Raw genomic sequence first — 18844 nt, forward strand, 5'->3', positions numbered from 1 at the left:
GAGCAGCACAGATAGTTGTGGTTTAGGCCTTTATGTGTAAATCTCTTTATTCTTAAGGTAGCTGTTATTCCATATATAATTTATTTAACCGTAGTATTGATGAATATATGGGTTATTTATAGTCTTTCCTGTTAAAATAAAAAGAACTTCCATATACGTAGTTCATTGCTTACATGTGCAAGTATTTTTATCCTAAATTTCTAGAAAGAAAATTGTCTTTTTAAATGTTGATTTTAGATTCTGAAAAATTATCCTTGAAAACATTAGATATTATCTGTCAATGGATGAAAAATATTTTATTTTAATTTATATTGCCTGATTCCCAGTGAAACTGGGCATTCGTATTTATCCTATGAATTGCCTACTCTGTAATATTTTGCCCGTTGTGGTGTTTGTCTTTTTCTTACTAAAATTTAAAAATTTCTTTATAATCCTCTTTTTAATATGTACATTATATTTGTAATATTTTCTCCTAGCCTGTCAGTTTTTTTATTTTATGGCATCTTTGAATTTTTATTCTCATACTGTCCACATTTATTAGTCTTTTGTTTCCTAGTTTCTAGGTTTTGTGTCTTTCCAGAAAAGGTTTCTTGTCTACAAAATTATAGCAACATAATCTCTTATATTTTCTTCTACTACTTATTTAGTTTTATTTATGTTTCTAGTAGATTTTACTTTACATCTGAAGATATACACACACACACACACACACACACACACATATATATATTTTTTGGTAGGGGCCTATTTTTTCCAGCTTCATAGCTGTTCTCCCAAAATAGTTTGTTGAGCAGTATGTCTTTTTCCTACTGACTTGAAATCTTACCTTTATCACACTTTATAAGTCCCATATATATATGTTCTGGATTCAATACTCCACTGTTTTGGTTATTGTCATTTTATATTATATTTGACATCTGGTAGGGCATCCCTCCCCATCGTCTTTTTCAACAAATGTTTTTGGCAATTCTTGTGTATTTTCTCTTCCAGATAAACTTTAGAATCAACATGTCAAGTTCCATTAAAAATCCCTTTGGGATTTTGATTGGAAGTGCATTGAATTTACAGATTAATTTGGGGAAAATTGACATCTTTACACTATTGAATCTTCCCATCCAGGAACATGGTATGCCTCTCCATTTCTTCAGGTGTTTTTTTTGTTTTTGTTTTTGTTTTTTGTCCTTTAGTAAAGTTTTACAGTTTTTTTCCTGTAGGTCTTACACTTTTCTTGTTAGGTGTATTCCTGGATTTTTTTTGTTTTTGCTGTTGTGAATTACATTTTTTTCTTCCATTTTACATTTTATTTTCTCATGGGTTATTGCTGGTATGTAGGAAGGCTATTGATTTTTATGTTGATCTTACCATTTACTTAGTTTTCAGTTGCTTCTCTTGAAGTTTCTAGAAGGATGGCTGTATTTTCTGCAAATGATAGCATTTTGTCATTTCCTTTTCCTTTTTCTGTATGTGTTTACACCCTTACAGGTTTTTTGTTTTTTTGTTTTTTTTTTTTTTTTGGAGGACATTTGTTTTGTTTTTCTGGTCTTACTGTTAGGTTTCCAGAATAGTTCATTACTAGTTTTGATTTGGGTATCTTGTCCCCGATTTAAATGGGATGCTTCTAAGTTTTAAACTTCTACAATAATATGTATCTTAGATTTCTAGTAGAATATTTATTTATTTATTTATTGAGACGGAATCTCATCCCGTCACCCAGGCTGGGGTGCAGTGGCGCAATCTCAGCTCACTGCAGCCTCTGCCTCCCGGGTTCAAGTGATTCTCCTGCCTCAGCCTCCCAAGTAGCTGGGATTACAGGCACATGCCACCACACCTGTCTGATTTTTGTACTCTTAGTAGAGACAAGATTTCGCCATGTTAGCCAGGCTGGTCTCGAACTCCTGACCTCAGGTGATCTGCCAGCCTCAGCCTCCCAACATGCTGGGATTACAGGTGTAAGCCACCGCGCCCAGCCCCAGAATACTTTATAAAGAATAAAAGTTTTCTTTTTGGCTTAATAAATATTTTAATGAAAATGGATATTGTCTTTAATCACGTACTTTTATTGAGATGATACATATTCTTTTTTACCTGTAATACCTCAATGTGGTGATTGCATTAATGTTAGTCATAATGTGTTCTATTTTTAATATTTATTCAGCAGATACCTGTTTGGTTATTGCATTGTGTCAGGAACTATGTCACACACTGGTGTTAGCACTAAGTCTGAAAGGTTCATTTTTTTTTATGGAGAAGAAATAATCAGCAAGTATCCAAGAACAAGATAATTTCAGGCTGTGGTAGTATTATGGAGGAAATAAAGAGGATGGTGTGGTAGAAAGATAAGGAGAGAAACTCCGTTGATAGTATCATCTGAGAAAGTAAAACATAAGCTAAGACCTGAAGAACGAAAGGGTTGGGAAAAGCATTCCAGACAGCTGAGTGTGATGGCTCACACCTGTAATGCCAGCACTTTGGGTGGCTGAGGGAGCGGAATGGTAGCCAGGCATGGTGGTGACCGCCTGTAGTCCCAGCTGCTCAGGAGGCTGAGGTGGGAAAATAGCTTGAACCCAGGAAATGGAGGTTGCAGCGAACCAAGATGGCGCCACTGCACTCCAACAGAGTGGGACTCCATTTCAAAAAAAAAAAAAAAAAAGCATTCCAGTCAGAGGAATATCACTGTATATGTATGATTAATTTTATTTGTGTGTGTGTGAGATTTGTGACAGAGAAACAGAAAAAAGAAAGGATTATATTTCTTAGTGTTCTCTATTATCCCCTTTCTTGTAGTTGTCTTTTATACTACTACTAAATTTAATTTGCTATTGGGTTTTTGTTGTTGTTGTTGTTATCTCGTTTAGGTTTGTTAATTGGCTATCTATAATGAACTAGAGAGTTTTTCCACCTGTTTTCTGGGCCTTGTAAATAAAAAAGTAGTGCTCTATTCCTTAAATGTTATAATAATGCTATGTAATTTTGATAGAAGTTGCCTCTAAATTCATTTGGGTTTAGGTGCCGTTTTGAAGGGTTAGATTTATCTGTCATTGACATTGCTTCAGTGGACATATTCTACTTAGGTTTTCTACCATTTCTTGAGTTAATTTTGATTATCTTTCTTTCTAGAAAACCATCCATTTTGTTTAAGACTTTTAGATTTATTGATTCATAGATGTGCTCAACTTTCTAACTTTAATAACTCCTTATATTTTTCTCTGTCTCTCATTTTTCATAATCATTCTCGCCAAAGGCTTATCTCCTCTTTCTAGACTTTACCCAAGAAACTGTGTTTGGTTTTATTAATGAAACTTTTACCTCTTCTCAATTTTCTCATTTTTGTTTTTTCATTATAAATTATGTTGATGCATTTTGATTTGTATTCTATTTTGAAGCTTTTCATTTATTTGTTTTAAATCTCAGGTTCTAATGAATTTAATACATTTCAAGCTCTAAATTTTTCTTTTCTTTTTTGTTTTTTTTAGACGGAGTCTCACTCTGTCGCCCAGGCTGGAGTGCAGTGGCACAATCTCGGCTCACTGCAGCCTCTGCCTCCCGGGTTCAAGCAATTCTTCTGCCTCAGCCTCCTGAGTAGCTGGGACTACAGGCGCATACCACCATGCCCGGCTAATTTTTATATTTTTAGTAGAAATGGGGAGTCACCATATTGGCCAGGCTGGTCTCGAACCCCTGACCTCATGATCTGCCTACCTTGGCCTCCCAAAATGCTGGGATTACAGGTGTGAGCCACCATACCTGGCCTAAATTTTTCTTTAAAGATAGCTATGGCTAAACCCCATATGAAATAATATGCTTATAATTTTATTTTTCATTTACTCTGTATTCTGAGAGTTAATAGTAGGCCTTTTTTTTCCTTTTCTTTTTAAATTTTAAAGTAGTGTCGTCATTTTATAGCTACGTTTTAGTTTCTTTCAATTTTATGGACCAAGAATGTGCCCTTGTATAATTTCTTCATTTTGAAATGTGTTGAGATTTTCTGTTTTGCTTAAGATATGATCAGGTTTTTGTTTTTAAAGACTTTTCTCTGTTTGTGATATACTAAGTTCTAGTTCACGATGAAATATAAGTATTACAGTTAATTACTTCTATTTCTAATCCTCTTTATCCTGCCCCTGGAAAAATGGTCTTCCATGAAACTGGTCTCTGGTGTCAAAAAGGTTGGGGAGCACTGCCCTAGAACATAGGCTTTTGGCATTATTTCATTTGAATCCTGGCTTTCTTATTTTCAAAATAATCAGAAATCTTTGTGATGTATTTATGTTATATACTTCTGTTAACAGTGGAGGATGTCCAGGTTCTTGGCATCTGGAACAAAGAATTGGACAAAACACACAAACAAAGCAAGGAAGGAATGACGGGATTTATTGAAAATGGAAGTATACTCAACAGTGTGGGAGCAGGCCCAAGCATTGGTGCTCAAAGGCCTCCTTACAGAATTTTTGAGAGTTTAAGTCCCCTCTAGAGGATTCCATTGGTTACTTCAGTATGTCCTACGTAAATGGAGGAGTTGAAGTAAAGTTACAAAGTCATTTATGGCATATACTCTAACGGAGAGGATATTTCCTGTTACAGCCGAAATGTGACTCGGCCTTATGTTCCCTGCCAGCAGACCCCATTTTCCTGTCTCACTTCCACTTTTATAACTTTAGTGAATCATATATTAAGAATTACCTGAGATATTAAAAATATGTTGTATTATACTGGTTTCTTTTCTAGCTGCTTAGTCTTGCAATTCCAAGGCTGCCCCTTTCTTGGATGGGTTTTTCTTCTTGAAGTAATATTTTCTCTAAATTCAGAAAATGTTTGTGGCTTTTAAATTTCATAGTGTTTACATACCTAAAAAAATTTCATTATACAGTTTGGAATTTTACTTTCAAAATAATTGTTCATCAGAACTTTTAATTGCACAGATATCTTCTAGCATCTGGTGCTGTATTTAGGAAGTCTGATGTCAGTCTGACCCCTAACAGGTCCCCACTGCTACCATCCTGGAAGTTTTCTAGACTTTATATCCTTAGAAGTTTGAAATGTCACCAGGCTTATGACTATAGGTTTTGTGGTGTGTATATATGTGTGTGTGTGTATCTGTGTGTGTTGTAAAGCCATCTTATAAGAATATTTATATTCTGCAGCTGCTTTTACAATAATTGATAAATGATAATTCCTGGAGCAGGCTAAATTCATAATTGAATTGCATCCTACTATTGATAAGTAGTTTTGGGAGAATTTTTGACAAACCATATAACTTTAATTCTGTTACAGAAAAACCACTTAGAAACTCTAGATTTGAGAATTCCATAGAACTTTGTCTTATTTGAAATATTCATAATTTGTCCACTTTGTAAAGTTTATGTTAAAAATTTTATATTGAATTGTTAGTAATGTCATACTCAATTGTTGCAGGCAAATAGCAGTTTGAAGCATAAGAAGTCACGTTTTATGAAAGTGCTATAGAACAAAGCTGTGTTAACTATTATATCACTGATTCCTAGATTATAGTAGCGCTTAATATTTGTCAAATTGATAGACAAGTATGAACGAAAAAATATAAGAATAGATCAGTGGTTTATTCTGTAAATAGACTTTTTGAAAGGTAAATTATCTTTAATGAGGTTCACTTTAGTTTTATTTATTATAATCTCAGAATACCATAATGAATCATTGACCATTCTTTTTACAAGAAAGATTTTATTTCTTTAAGTGGGTTTTTATTTTCTTTCAACTTTTTAAATTTCAATCTTATACTTGGATTAGTGTTCTGTGACATTACTGAAGAGTTTGTCTTTGTATGTATAGAAAAAATATTTCAATTGTATTAATTTTGGAATAATTTACCCCATTAAGAATTGTGGTATTTTATCAAAGTTTACCCTTATTTAAGACTATAAAAAATACAGACAAAAGGAATTATTTCTGGGTCATGTTCAGAAGAGACTAAATTGTGATGACTTTACAATTATGAATACTTCTTATTTCTTATTTTATGTGTAAATCTGCTTATCAGTATTCAAAGAACTATAAGAGCAGATAGCCATATTTTTCCAGGCTTACTGGAGAGCCAGAAATTATTATAATTTCTTAATAAATTAAGAATTTATTCAGTCACTGTCATAAAATGATCATAAACTCAAGTTTCTTAATTTTTCTATTCACTTTTTAATATTCAGTTTTTAAAATATGTTTTCATATGTAAAATGTATTTCATATTGATAAAACCAAAATTAAGACTGTTGTTGCCTTCAATTATGTTCACATAGCCTGTGCTTTGAATATCAGTGAATACGTTTTATATGTATGAGTTACATAATTCATCCCATAATGATAGCCGTAAGTCATTTCTAATGAACTTTTATTTTTTGTAGCCAAAGTGGTGTTAGTTATGGATTTATGTCTGTAAACCCATTTTATGTTACTGAAATGTCTAAATTGGTCCTAAAAATCAATCATTGACACTTACTAAAAGAAAAATTTAGAAAAAATATAAAATCTTTTTGGAGGGATTTTTCTGCATTGACTGGATTTATTAAGAGATCTTAAAATTTTAAGTATGGTAAATTTTGGACTGAAGATAACTTCTTTTCCTGGAATAAGTGTGGGGATTATTTGTTTTAAAATGCTTTTATAATATAGTCAAAATTTAGAACACCTTTTCTGAAATGTAGATTACTGGTTTAAAATTCAGATTACCAGCTTTTGAGATTCAGTGATAAATAGAGTATTTTCCAGAACAACAAAAACAATAATAAATATTTTTATTTATTACCAGCTTTTGAGATTCATTGATAAATAGGTTATTTTCCAGAACAACAAAAACAATAATAAATATTTTTTATTTATTTTTAAAATATTTTTTATTTATTATTATTTTTTCTTCGGAAAACATCAGATGGGGGATGGGGTTAGTGTTGAATGTAAAGAAGTCTAAATTTTGGGGTTGCCAGCATTTTACTTTTATAAAGTATGTTTATCCTTAGAGACTGGCCCTTTTTTCCATCTTCACCTCACATAATGCATTTGTTTTACTTAAGTTCGTAATTGGTTGTTTTGTCTCTGGTGTCACAGCTATCTAAAACGATCTTTAACATGGTCTCTAATTATCTTTATTTTACCAGTTATTTGCCTTAATGCTTAAATCCTTCAGTAACTTAATATAAATTCTGAACGCAGCACAGTATTGAAAGGCGCCATCTTCCTGAAGCATCATTGCTTTTAGCACTCTCATTCATAATTGTTTTCTCATTTCTCTGCACAATCACTGTATTAGTATCTGTTTAGTACTTCTTTCAAACTTGTTTGATAGTTATTTGCACATAGAGTTGCCTTTCTTTATTGTGTATTTATGGAAGGTATTGATTATAACAAAATTATTTTTGTGTTTGTATAATCCAATGAGTAGCCTACTGCTTTGCACTTGGTATGTAATTTGTAGTTATTTGTTAAGTTGAATGGAGTTTGTATGTATGGTATCAGTTAATTAAAATATACTAGTTTTCTTTTCCTTTTTTTTTTTTTTTTGAGAGGAAGTCTAGCTCTTGTCGTCCCTCAGGCTGAGTGCAATGGCGCTATCTTGGCTCACAGCAACCTCTGCCTCCCAGATTCAAGTGATTCTCCTGTCTCAGCCTCCTGAGTAGCTGGGATTACAGGCACCTGCCACAACACCTGGCTAATTTTTGTATTTTAAATAGCAATAGGCTTTCACCATGTTGGCCAGGCTGGTCTCGAACTCCTGACCTCAGGTGATCTGCCCGCCTTGGCCTCCCAAAATGCTGGGATTAGGCGTGAGCCACGGCACCCGGCCAAAATATACTAATTTTCTTATCCTTTGGAATAAATACGAGTTTATTAAACTACAGAACGAACCATTCTTCTCTAGTATGGCAGTAATATTTCTAACTTGAGGAGTAGTTTGAAATGTAATGCTAACGATGACAGTTGGTCCAAATGACCCCGCATTACCAAATTTCCATGTGACTTTGTGTTTTGAGTGTAGAAGGATTTGAATTACCGTTAATGACAAACAAATTCATTCAGCTCTGACCATTGTTAAAAGACCTTGGTTTACATTATTAAATATTTGTATTAAGTCAGACTTAATTTGGGGAGAAAGTGAAAAAGAATTCTAATTATCTTAGAAATCTAAGTAATATTACTGTTAAATAATAGTTTTTCTGTTTAAATAAAAGCAACTTCTACAGTGAAATGTCATCACCTTTAGTCTTTCAAAATTAAAAGGGCTTAGCATGAACAAAAGTACAGAGACTCGTATAAAAAAAACTCTATAGACCGGGTAAAAGTGGCTCACGCCTGTAATCCCAGCACTTTTGAGAGGCCGAAACTCATCTCTACCAAAATACACAAAACTTGTGTTTTGGTGAAAACTCATCTCTACCAAAATACACAAAAATCTAGGTGGGCGTGGTATCATGCGCCTGTATTTCCAGCTACTCCGGAGGCTGAAGGAAGAGAAGGAGGCTGAGGTGGGAGAATCGCTTGAACCCAGGAGGCCAGAGGCTGCAGTGAACCGAGATTCTGCCACTGCACTCCAGCCTGCGTGACAGAGTGAGACCCTGTCTCAAAAAAACAAAACAAAACAAAAAAGCCCTCTATATATCTATTTCTCAGATGCAACATTTTCAAGAATTTGCCATGAAGCTTTGTTTTCTTTAAGTATTTGATGACAAATTTCTGACACTATTCCTTCATACTTCAGTATGCATGTCTGAAAAACAAGGATATTTTCTTACATAACTGAAGTAATTCCTTTATATTATCTAATACCCAGTTCACATTCAGATTTCTTGTCTCAAAAATACTGTTTTTACAGTTGTCCTGTTTGAATAGGATTTAAGTAAGACCTATTATTTTGCTGGTTATATCTCTCGAGTCTCTGTAATTCAGAACAGTTCTTACTCTATTCAAAAAAGATTTTTTGCTCCCATTCTACTTACTTGAAGGAAATGGTCAGTTTTGCTGTAAAATGTTCCACATTTTAGACTTTCCTTTTTGGCTTATATTTAACCCAGTGATTCTCAGCCTCTTTCTCCTTCATGATTTTTGTTGTTGTTTTTAATTTTCTCTTGTAAGGGAACATTTAGCAATGTCTGGAGACATTTTTGGTTGTTACAACCTGAAGGAGTGTTGCTAACTGGCATTTAGTGAGTATAGGCCAGGGTTGCTGTTAAACATCCTAAATTACACAAGACAGCCCCAAACAACAAAGAATTATCTGGTCCAAAATGTTAATAGTGCTTTTACATTGAGAAACATTGATTTATCTTATTCCTGTATTTGCTTTACTAATTTTCATGTACTGGAAGTTATTTACACGTCTAAAAGTTCTAGTAGATTATTGTTTATTGGGGGGACAAGAATTCTTTATAGGAGGTGCTGTGTATTTTATGTTGCATAAATCGGGGGCATGTTAGGTTTGTTTGTCCCAGTTTTAGTAATTAAACAATGGGTTCAGGTATTTAACAGCCTGATCCCTAAATGTAAAATTTAAAGTCACCTTTCCCAGAGCAGTGTGAAAGTTCAACCCCTTATTATTCCAGCATTGTATTTGCTGGTGGAAAGTATATTGAGCTAGTTAATTGGATAACTGGTCTCTTGGTGCTAGGTATTTAGAAATCTCCTATTTAAATAAAGGTCCTTGTGTCTGGTTTTTTCATGTGTAACACTGAATTGAACCTGGTGATTTCTAAGCCTCTTGCATTTTGATGGTTCTTTATGCCTAAACATCATTTCATAAAATATCCAGCTGGTCAAAACAACACATTCAAACCACTTTAAATACAACTTTTAAAAAAGGCCAGTTGTAACTTTGATAACTTTTTTCCCCCCTTAGAGAATACATTTAGTAAGGACATTTCTTTCCTTTGTCTTCTCTCTTCATGGAAGTTATATATATTTCATTCAAATAAAATATTTTCAAATACTTTCTTTTAAATTTTTTTTTTTTTTGGTGGGGACGGAGTCTTGCTCTGTCGCCCAGGCTGGAGTGCAGTGGCTCGATCTCGGCTCACTGCAACCTTCACCTCCCGGGTTTAAGTGATTCTCCTGCCTCAGCCTTCCAAGTAGCTGGGATTATAGGAGTGCACCACCATGCCTGGCTAATTTTTGTATTTTTAGTAGAGACAGTGTTTCACCATGTTGGCCAGGCTGGTCTCGAACTCCCAACCCCAGGCAATCCACCCGCCTCAGCCTCCCAAAGTGCTGGGGTTACAGGCGTGAGCCACCGTGCCCAGCTCAAATACTTACTTGAATTTCTTATTTGGACCATTTTTAATGTTTGTTATGTTCCAGAAGTTGGTTGTGATTCAAAATGATTTTTTTTCTGTAGAATAATATAATAAAAATGCAATAGGTTTCAGAGGGAAAATTCATTTTAGTTTTTAATCTGAACTGTCTCAGCTGGGGATGTGGTATGGCAGAGAGGTGTATGCCCATAATTTAATAAAGGAATACTTATTTTTGTATGTTTATAAGATTGCATCTCTTTATGCCAGTCTCTCTTCACTTGTTTTGTAATGTAACACGAGCTCTTTCTAGTTGGAAAAAGAGGAACTGGAATTAAAGGAGGAAGTTCTCTTTTTCCTCGCTGAACTTTTATACCTCTTTTTCTTTCTCGTTACCTTATGCACTTTCTATCCTGTATTATGGTTCATTTTTACACACACTCATTAAAGAAGTAGGGTCCTACATAGCAAGGCTGGTATCATGCATTTCTTTATCTCCCATAGTATTAAACAGTATTTTTTACACATAGAATGTTTGCAATAAATGTGTGTGTAATAAATCAATGAAGATAGCATTTTGCACCACCTACTACCTAATGTAAGATTCTGTATCTCCTCTAAGATCTATAAAATATACCTTTAGATGTATTTATTGTGATTACCCCTTTGTTCTCCAAATACACTAGAGCCTTTTAGAATCTGAAAGGGAAGAATACCAAAATCATCTGGTAAATTTCACCTTCTTTACAGATTCTGACTTATTCAATAGTCGCTTGAATCCTGACAGTGAGTTAGACACATTTCTAATTGCTGGGTGTACATGACTAAACCAAAAAAAGTGTTTGTTTTTACAGAGCTTAGAAAGACTGTATGTATAATATTCATGTGTGATAAATCTATGAAAAAATTAAGCAGAATTGGGGGTCTAAAGTTACAGATGGCTGAGAGAGAGACTTGGTTAGGTCACACAGGTAGCAGCTAAAGCAATTCTGGTACTTAGGCCTTCATATTTTAGCAGTGTCCTTGAAAGTAGCTCCTTCATTAATCATAAATGAGGGATAGGGAGGAAATAATAAATATTCATTCCTGTTCTTTTCTGTCATTTTGATAGCCCCTCCCTTTTCTAAAGCTGTCTATAAGAATTTCATAGTCATTTGAATTTACAGTTTTTTAAGTTACGAAGTTTTGCATATAGTGAGAATAGTGGGCCTAAGAATAACATAAGAACTTCTGTGGAGAAGCTTAAAGTCAGTAGAAAGTAAATGTTTCTGTATTTATTATATCTCATCAAGAGATGGAAATGCAGTTTTCCTAGTAAGTTTTCACCAGGCTAGTTAAGATATCTGTGGCATAGGGGACTTTGTGTAAGACAGTCGCTTCTGATTGAAATTTGATATCTTCTGTGATCTAACTTCTAACCTATCTTTTCAAACCTACAGTAAAACCCTGTGTAAAACCCTGTGTTCTATCACATAGAAATTTTTTACTTGCCAGTCCATGTTCCTTCTTTCTCTTCTTTTATACAAATTAATTTTTTTGGTCAAAATCCTTTTATATTATTCTTTATGCATGCAGTGTCTCCTTTGAGCATCTTTAGCACCTCTGATCTCTACCTTTGATTAATCAGTTAACTATATACTGCTTTTTGATGTCTTCTACTTTCTAAAATGTTCATTTAAAATATTGTATTATGGTATTTCATCTATTCATTTTACCTGTTCAATTTCATACATTTGTTTATTTGCTTTTATCTTTTCTTATTAAATTGAAATAATTGTAAATATTTTAATAAATTTCAGATATTAGAAAATTTCATTAGGAAACAGCTTTTTCTTTAGAAAGACTCATCTTCTGGACCTTTGACAATAAAAAAAATTTTTTTACTGCTATAATTTTGAATCACTCTTTGCTGTGCCCAAAAATTTGCTTCCTAAAGTATAATACTTTAGTCAGCCTTTAAAATTCTTCCTTTCTCATACTTTTACTACTACCTTTAAAGATAACTTAAAATTAGCCAGGCCTGGTAGTGCATGCCTATAATCCCGTCCTTTGGGAGGCCAAAGTGGGAGGATCACTTGAGCCCAGGAATTCCACATCCTGTTGCTACAAAAATAAAAAATCAGCCAGGCGTGGTGTGTGCCTGTAATCCCAGCTACTTGGGAGGCCAAGGCAGGAGGATTACTTGATCCCAGGAGTTTGAGGCCAGCTTGGGCAACACAGTGAGACTATCCATGTCTCTTTAAAAAAAAAAAATATATATATATATATATATACACACACACACATATATATACACACACACATATATACATATATACACAGATATATATACAGATATATATACACACACATATATGCACACACATATAATTTATATATAATTTTAAAAAATTGTTTTTGTATTTTTTATCTCCTTGCCATAAGGAGTTATAGATTAATTAAAGTTAATGTAGAACAAAATTTTATGAAATTTCAAAAATATTTACAGAATATTTTGAGAATGTTGTGTTTATGTATAAAATATTTGAAATCTCAAATGTTATTCCACGTTAAACTGCTTTAGTTTAATGGAACTTTGTAGAGAAACATTATTTCTTCCCAGATTTAAAATTTAGTATTAAATATTTTGATTAATTATAGCACTATTCCTGGTTACTTGATAGTTGACTTTTCAAGATGGAACAGTATCGTTTCTGAGGTTATGATGGTTAAGGATTTATTCCTTAAGTGGTCTTTTTTATTATTGACCTTCTGGATACTAGGCATGAGCGTGATTATATTCTAGCTTATTAGTTATTTTTACATCTATTTTAGTTATTGCAGTGTTAGTAGTACCTTAGATTTGTGAAATAAACTGATCATTTTAGTGATATTTTATATAATAATTACCAATTTTTATCACTAAGCAGAAAAGAATATGTTTTAGTACCTATTTGTAAGTAGCACTGTGATAGGGAATATCAAAACAAAACTTTACCCCTGTCTTAGGAGTTTGTTATTTTCTAATTCTTTAAATTTCTTTTACTTGAATCGGCTAGACTTATATCAGTGTTTCTTAACACAGTAAATAGACCCCTCAGGGCCCAGAGACCATTTCAAGGTGTCCATGAGGTCAAAACTATTTTTATCATAATATTGAGATGTTACTTGGCTTTTTTACTATGTTGACATTTACGATGATGGTGCAAAAACAGTGGTGGGTAAAACTTATGGACCTGAAGGCCATGGAAACAAACTGTACTGATATGATTGTATTCTTCACTACCACGTGCTTGAAGTTAAAAAAAAAAAATTAAATGCTAGTTTAAGAATATTCTTGATGAAGCGATAAAATTATTAATTTTATGAAAACTCCCCTTTTGAATGCATGTTCTTTCAATATTAGTGTGTGTAACAAAATGGGAAGTACACATAAAGCACTTTTGCTGCATACAAAAAGTATAGTGTTTGTCTGGAGGAAAAATAACTGCAATTTTTTTAGATGTGAGATGAATTAGCCTTTTTTCCCCCATGAAATGTCATTTTTATGGTAAAGTACAAACGAAAAACTACAGTTATCAAACTTGGATATTTGGCAAATGCTCCTCTAAAAATGTTTGAAGTGAGTCTGTCACTTTAAGGAAAACAACAATACTTGTTGCCAATGATAAAGTTAAGCTTTGAAGCAAAAATTAGAATTTTGGAACTTGTTTGCTTAGGCTTGACAGCTTTCCAGTACTTAAAGACTTTTTGGATGAAATCAGTGGTGATATTAATGAATGTGATTTTTTGATAGTGATATTTGCTACTTAATTTCCAGTATGGTAAATATCAAGAAATACAGGGTTTATATAAAGTCCTTGGGAGTTCAGTACTTCATTGAGTCCTGAAAGCAAAACATTTAAAAGCTGCTGATTTAGTTAGGTCTTCTATTCACAGTTAAAGTTTTCACAACCTAAGCATCACACTCAACCCTACATATACATAATAACCAAATTAAAGTAGAAAAGAATATTAGTAAAGAAAATTAGGCTGCATATGAGAAATAAAGTTTTGAATTCTTCCACAAAAAAAATTTTCTTCTTTTGTTAATCAACAGGCTTAGATGTCATGTTGAACTTTTTAGGGTTGCACTGTGTTTACCATTGTTAATTATGTTAACATATTTTTCCCTCCCCTGCTTTCTTTTTCTCTCCCCTCTTTTCCTTTCGCTGTTCATTTCTCCCTTCCTCCCTCTTTTTGCATTTGTTTTATAGGTGGAGTCTTTCATTTTGGATCAGGATGATTTGGAAAATCCAATGCTGGAAACAGCTTCCAAGTTGCTCTTATCAGGTACTGCTGATGGTGCAGACCTCAGGACAGTAGATCCAGAAACACAGGCTAGACTGGAAGCTTTACTAGAAGCTGCAGGTATGTACTCTACATAGTAATAAGTCTACCTTGTTATGTAAAGTTGCACATCAATCTAATAAAATCTCTTGTTAAAAATGAATGATATTGGGTATTTAGAATGATACTATTAATAAAGGTTAATTGATTACTTTCTGCTGAATTACATGGAGCGTTTTACTAAAGCATATTGTAATTTTCATTACCAGAGTAAAGTCCATGTGCTACAGTTGACCTTACAAAGAGAGATTTTTCAGTTGAGTTTGATTATTCGTGAATTATGTATTTGTGAATTTGCCTACCTGCAAAAATGCATTTTAACTTCAAAATCAGTACTAGCGGTCTTTCATAGGCATGTATAAAGTGGTGGAACATTTGAATCACCCTACATGCATGCTCCCAGTAGAAGTCGAACAAAGTGATGCTCTACATTCTTGTTTCAGCTCTCCTGCTATAAATAAGTGTCCTTTTGTGGCCTATTTAATGCCAGGTTTTACACATTTTTGTGATTTTTGTTGGTGTTAATTTTTTAATTTTTAATTTTTGTGGGTACATAGTAGGTGTAAGTATTTATGGGATACATGAGATCTTTTGATACAGGCATGCAATGCATAATAATCACATCAGGGTAAATGGGCTATCCATCACCTCAAGCATTTATCCCTTGTGTTACAAACAACCCAGTTATACTTTTTTAGTTATTTTTAAGTGTACAATTAAATTATTTTTGACCATGGCCACTCTGTTGTGCTAGCACATACTAGGTCTTATTCATTTTTTCTAACTTTTTTTTTTTTGATACTCATTAGCCATCCCCACTGCCCCAACTACCCTCCCCAGCCTCTGGTATTCATCCTTCTAATCTATCTTGGCTATTGTGAATAGTACTCTAATTAACATGGGAATGCAGATACCTCTTCAATATACTGATTTCCTTTCTTTTGGGTGTACACCTAGGAGTGGGATTGCTGGGTCATGTGGTAGCTCTATTTTTACTTTTGGGAGGGACTTCCAAACTGTTCTCCATATGGTTGTATTAATTTACATTCTCACCAATAGCATATGAGGATTCCCTTATCTCCACATCCTCTCCAGCATTTGTCATTGCCTGTCTTTTGGATAAGTCATTTTAACTGGTGTGAAATGATATCTCATTATAGTTTTGATTTGCGTTTTTCTGATGATCAGTGATGTTGATACCTTTTCATATGTGTATTTGCCATTTATATGTCTTCTTTTGAGAAATGCTGTTCAAATCTTTGACCCATTTTTGGATCAGATTATTAGATTTTTTTTCCTATTGTTTGAGCTCCTTATATATTCTGGTTATCAATTCATTGTCAGCTGGGTAGTTTGCATATATTTTCTCCCATTCTGTGGTTGTCACTTCAGTTTGTTGATTTTTTTTTTTTTTTCCTGTGCAGAAGCTTTTTAACTTGATGTGATCCCATTTGTCCTTATTTGCTTTAGGAGCCCATGCTTTTATGGTATTACTCAAGAAATCTTTGCCCATTCTAATGTCCTGGAGAGTTTCCCCAATGTTTCCTTTCAGTAGTTTCATAGTAGAGGTCTTATGTTTAAGTCTTGAATCCATTTTGATTCTATTTTTGTATATGGTGAGAGATCGGGGTCTAGTTTCATTCTTCTGCATATGGATATCCAGCTTTCCCAGCACCATTTATTGAAGAGATTGTTCTTTCCCCACTGGATGTTCTTGGCAACTTTGTCAAAAATGAGTTGGCTGTAGATGTATGGATTTATTCCTGGGTTTTCTATTGTATTCTAGTGGTCTATATGTTATGTGACAATCATGCCATTTTGGTTATATAACTCTGTAGTATAATTTGAAATCAGGTAATGTGATTCTTTCTAGTCTTGTTCTTTTTGCTCAGGATACCTTTGGCTATTCTGGATCTTTTGAGGTTCCTTGTAAATTTTAGGATTGTGATATGGTTTGGCTCTGTGTCCCCACCAAAATCTTACCTTGAATTTGTAATCCCCATTATCCCCATGTGTCAAGGGAGGAGCCCAGTGGGAGGTGATTGGATCATGGGGACAGTTTCCCCCATGCTGTTCTTGTAATAGGGAATGGGTTCTCACAAGATCTGATGGTTTTATAAGGGGCTCTTCCCCTTCCGCTCCTCACACTTCTCTCTCCTGCTGCCATGTGAAGAAGGTCCTTGATTCCTCTTCACCTTCTGCCATGATTGTAAGTTTCCTTAGGCCTCCCAGCCATGTGGAACTGTGAGTCAATTAAACCTCTTTTCTTGATAAATTAGCCTGTCTCGGGTATTTATAGCAATGTGAAAACAGACCAATATAGATTGCTTTTTCTACTTCTGTAAATAATGTCATTAGTATTTTGATAGGAATTGCATTGACTCTGTAAGTTGCTTGGGGTAGTATGTACATTTTAACAGTATTGATTCTTCCAACCCATGAACATGGAATATTTTCCCATTTTTCTTGTGTCGTCTTCAATTTTTTGCATCAGTGTTTTATAGTTTCCCTTGTAGAGATCTTTCACTTCTTTGACTAAGTTCCTTCCTAGGTATTTTATTTTATTTGTAGCTATTGTAAATGGCATTAGTTTCTTGATTTGTTTTTCAGATTGTTGGTTCTTGGCATATAGACATGGTACTGAGTTTTGTATGTTGATTTGTTTCCTGCAACTTTGCTGAATTTATCAGTTTTAATAGTTTTTTTGCTGAAGTCTTTAGGTTTTTCCAAATATAAGATTATATTATCTGCAAGCAAGGATAATTTGACTTCTTCCTTATCAGTTTGGTTGTCTGTTTCTCTTGTCTGATTGCTCTGGCTAGGACTTGCAGTACTGTGTTGAATAGAAATAGTGAAAGTGGGCATCCAGATCTTGTTCCAGTTCTTGGGGGGATGCTTTCAACATTTTCCCATTTAGTGTAATGTTGGCTGTTGGTTTGTCATAGATGGCTTTTATTACCTTGAGATATGTCCCTTCTATGCCAGTTTTGCTAAAGGTTTTAATCATAAAGGGATGGCTGGATTTCATCAAATGCTTTTTCTGCATCATTGAGATGATCATGCAATTTTTGTTTTTAATTCCTTTTATGTGATGTATCACATTTATTGACTTGCATGTGTTAAACCATCTCTGCATTCCTGGTGTGAAACCCATTTGATCAAGGTATATTCTCTTTTTGCTATGCTGTTGGATTCTGTTAGCTAGTATTTTGTTGAGGATTTTTGCATCTATGTTCATCAGGGATCTGTAGTTTTCTTCCTTCCTTCCTTCCTTCCTTCCTTCCTTCCTTCCTTCCTTCCTTCCTTCCTTCCTTCCTTCTCCTCTCCCTTCCCTCGCCTTCCTTCTCCCTTCCCCTCCCCTCCCCTCCTCTCCTTTCTTGGTTTTGGTATTAGGTTGATACTGGCTTCATAGAATGATTTAGGGAGGATTCCCATTTACCCTGTGGGTTCTGCTGAAGAAAGTTTATGCCCAGTTGAAATTATTATGAAATTCAGTTGGAAGCTTTTTTCACCCTGTGACCCCTCCCTAATTTTGCTGGCTGCCTTCCCTGAGGGCCCTATCAGATGCAGTCAGGGATGGCTTCCCTGGGCTCAAGCTGGAGACTGGGTGTGCTTACAAGGCTCTTCCCACTGCTGCTTCTACCTTTATATTTCATGTGGCTCCCTATATTCATTTTTGTTATAGGTGAGGTTAAATCCTTCTCCTGTGATCTGGATTTTCAGATTCCCCAGTGGACATGTGTGTTTGGAGACAGGTTTTCCTGCTCTTGTACTTTGGGAACTCACAGTTATTTGACTGTCTTGCAGAATTTGCAGCGATGTGTCACTTCTTTCAGAGAATCTGTGAATTATTTTGGTTTTCCTGGTAATGTTCCTGCAGTGGTTCTTAGAGCCGGAGTTTGTGGTGTGAGTCTCCACATGCTATTCTGCCCATCCAAGTGGGAGCTGCACATTAGCCCTGTCTCCTCTCCTCTCTGCCATCTTTCTTTCTAAGTCCAATGTTTCTTTGTTGATTTTCTCTGTGGAAGATCTGTCCAGTGCTGAAAGTGGAATGTTAAAGTCTACAGCTATTTTTATATTGGGGTTCTATCTTTACCTTTAGCTCTAGTATTTATATAGCTTTGTGCTCCAGTGTTAGGTGCATATGTATTTAAAATTGTTATATCCTGTTGCTTAATTGACCCCTTTATCATTATATAATGATCTTGTCTCATATTTTTGTGTTGAAATCT

At 34.3% G+C, this 18844-nt stretch overlaps 1 protein-coding gene across 13 annotated transcripts in view; it reads left to right on the forward strand.

Annotated features, from left to right (window-relative positions):
- The window catches only part of ANKRD17 (ankyrin repeat domain 17), a 185443-nt gene that overhangs the window by 67461 nt on the left and 99138 nt on the right, over nucleotides 1–18844 (forward strand). For all 13 annotated transcript variants that reach the window (XM_063809568.1, XM_054683010.2, XM_054683012.2 and 10 more), the window contains one exon: nucleotides 14480–14633. In XM_063809568.1, the coding sequence (XP_063665638.1) occupies nucleotides 14480–14633 (154 nt within the window). Of the gene's footprint in view, nucleotides 1–14479; nucleotides 14634–18844 lie in introns of those variants that run through there.

The sequence above is a fragment of the Pan troglodytes genome, chromosome 3, assembly GCF_028858775.2.
Source record: "Pan troglodytes isolate AG18354 chromosome 3, NHGRI_mPanTro3-v2.0_pri, whole genome shotgun sequence".
Lineage (NCBI taxonomy): Eukaryota > Metazoa > Chordata > Mammalia > Primates > Hominidae > Pan > Pan troglodytes.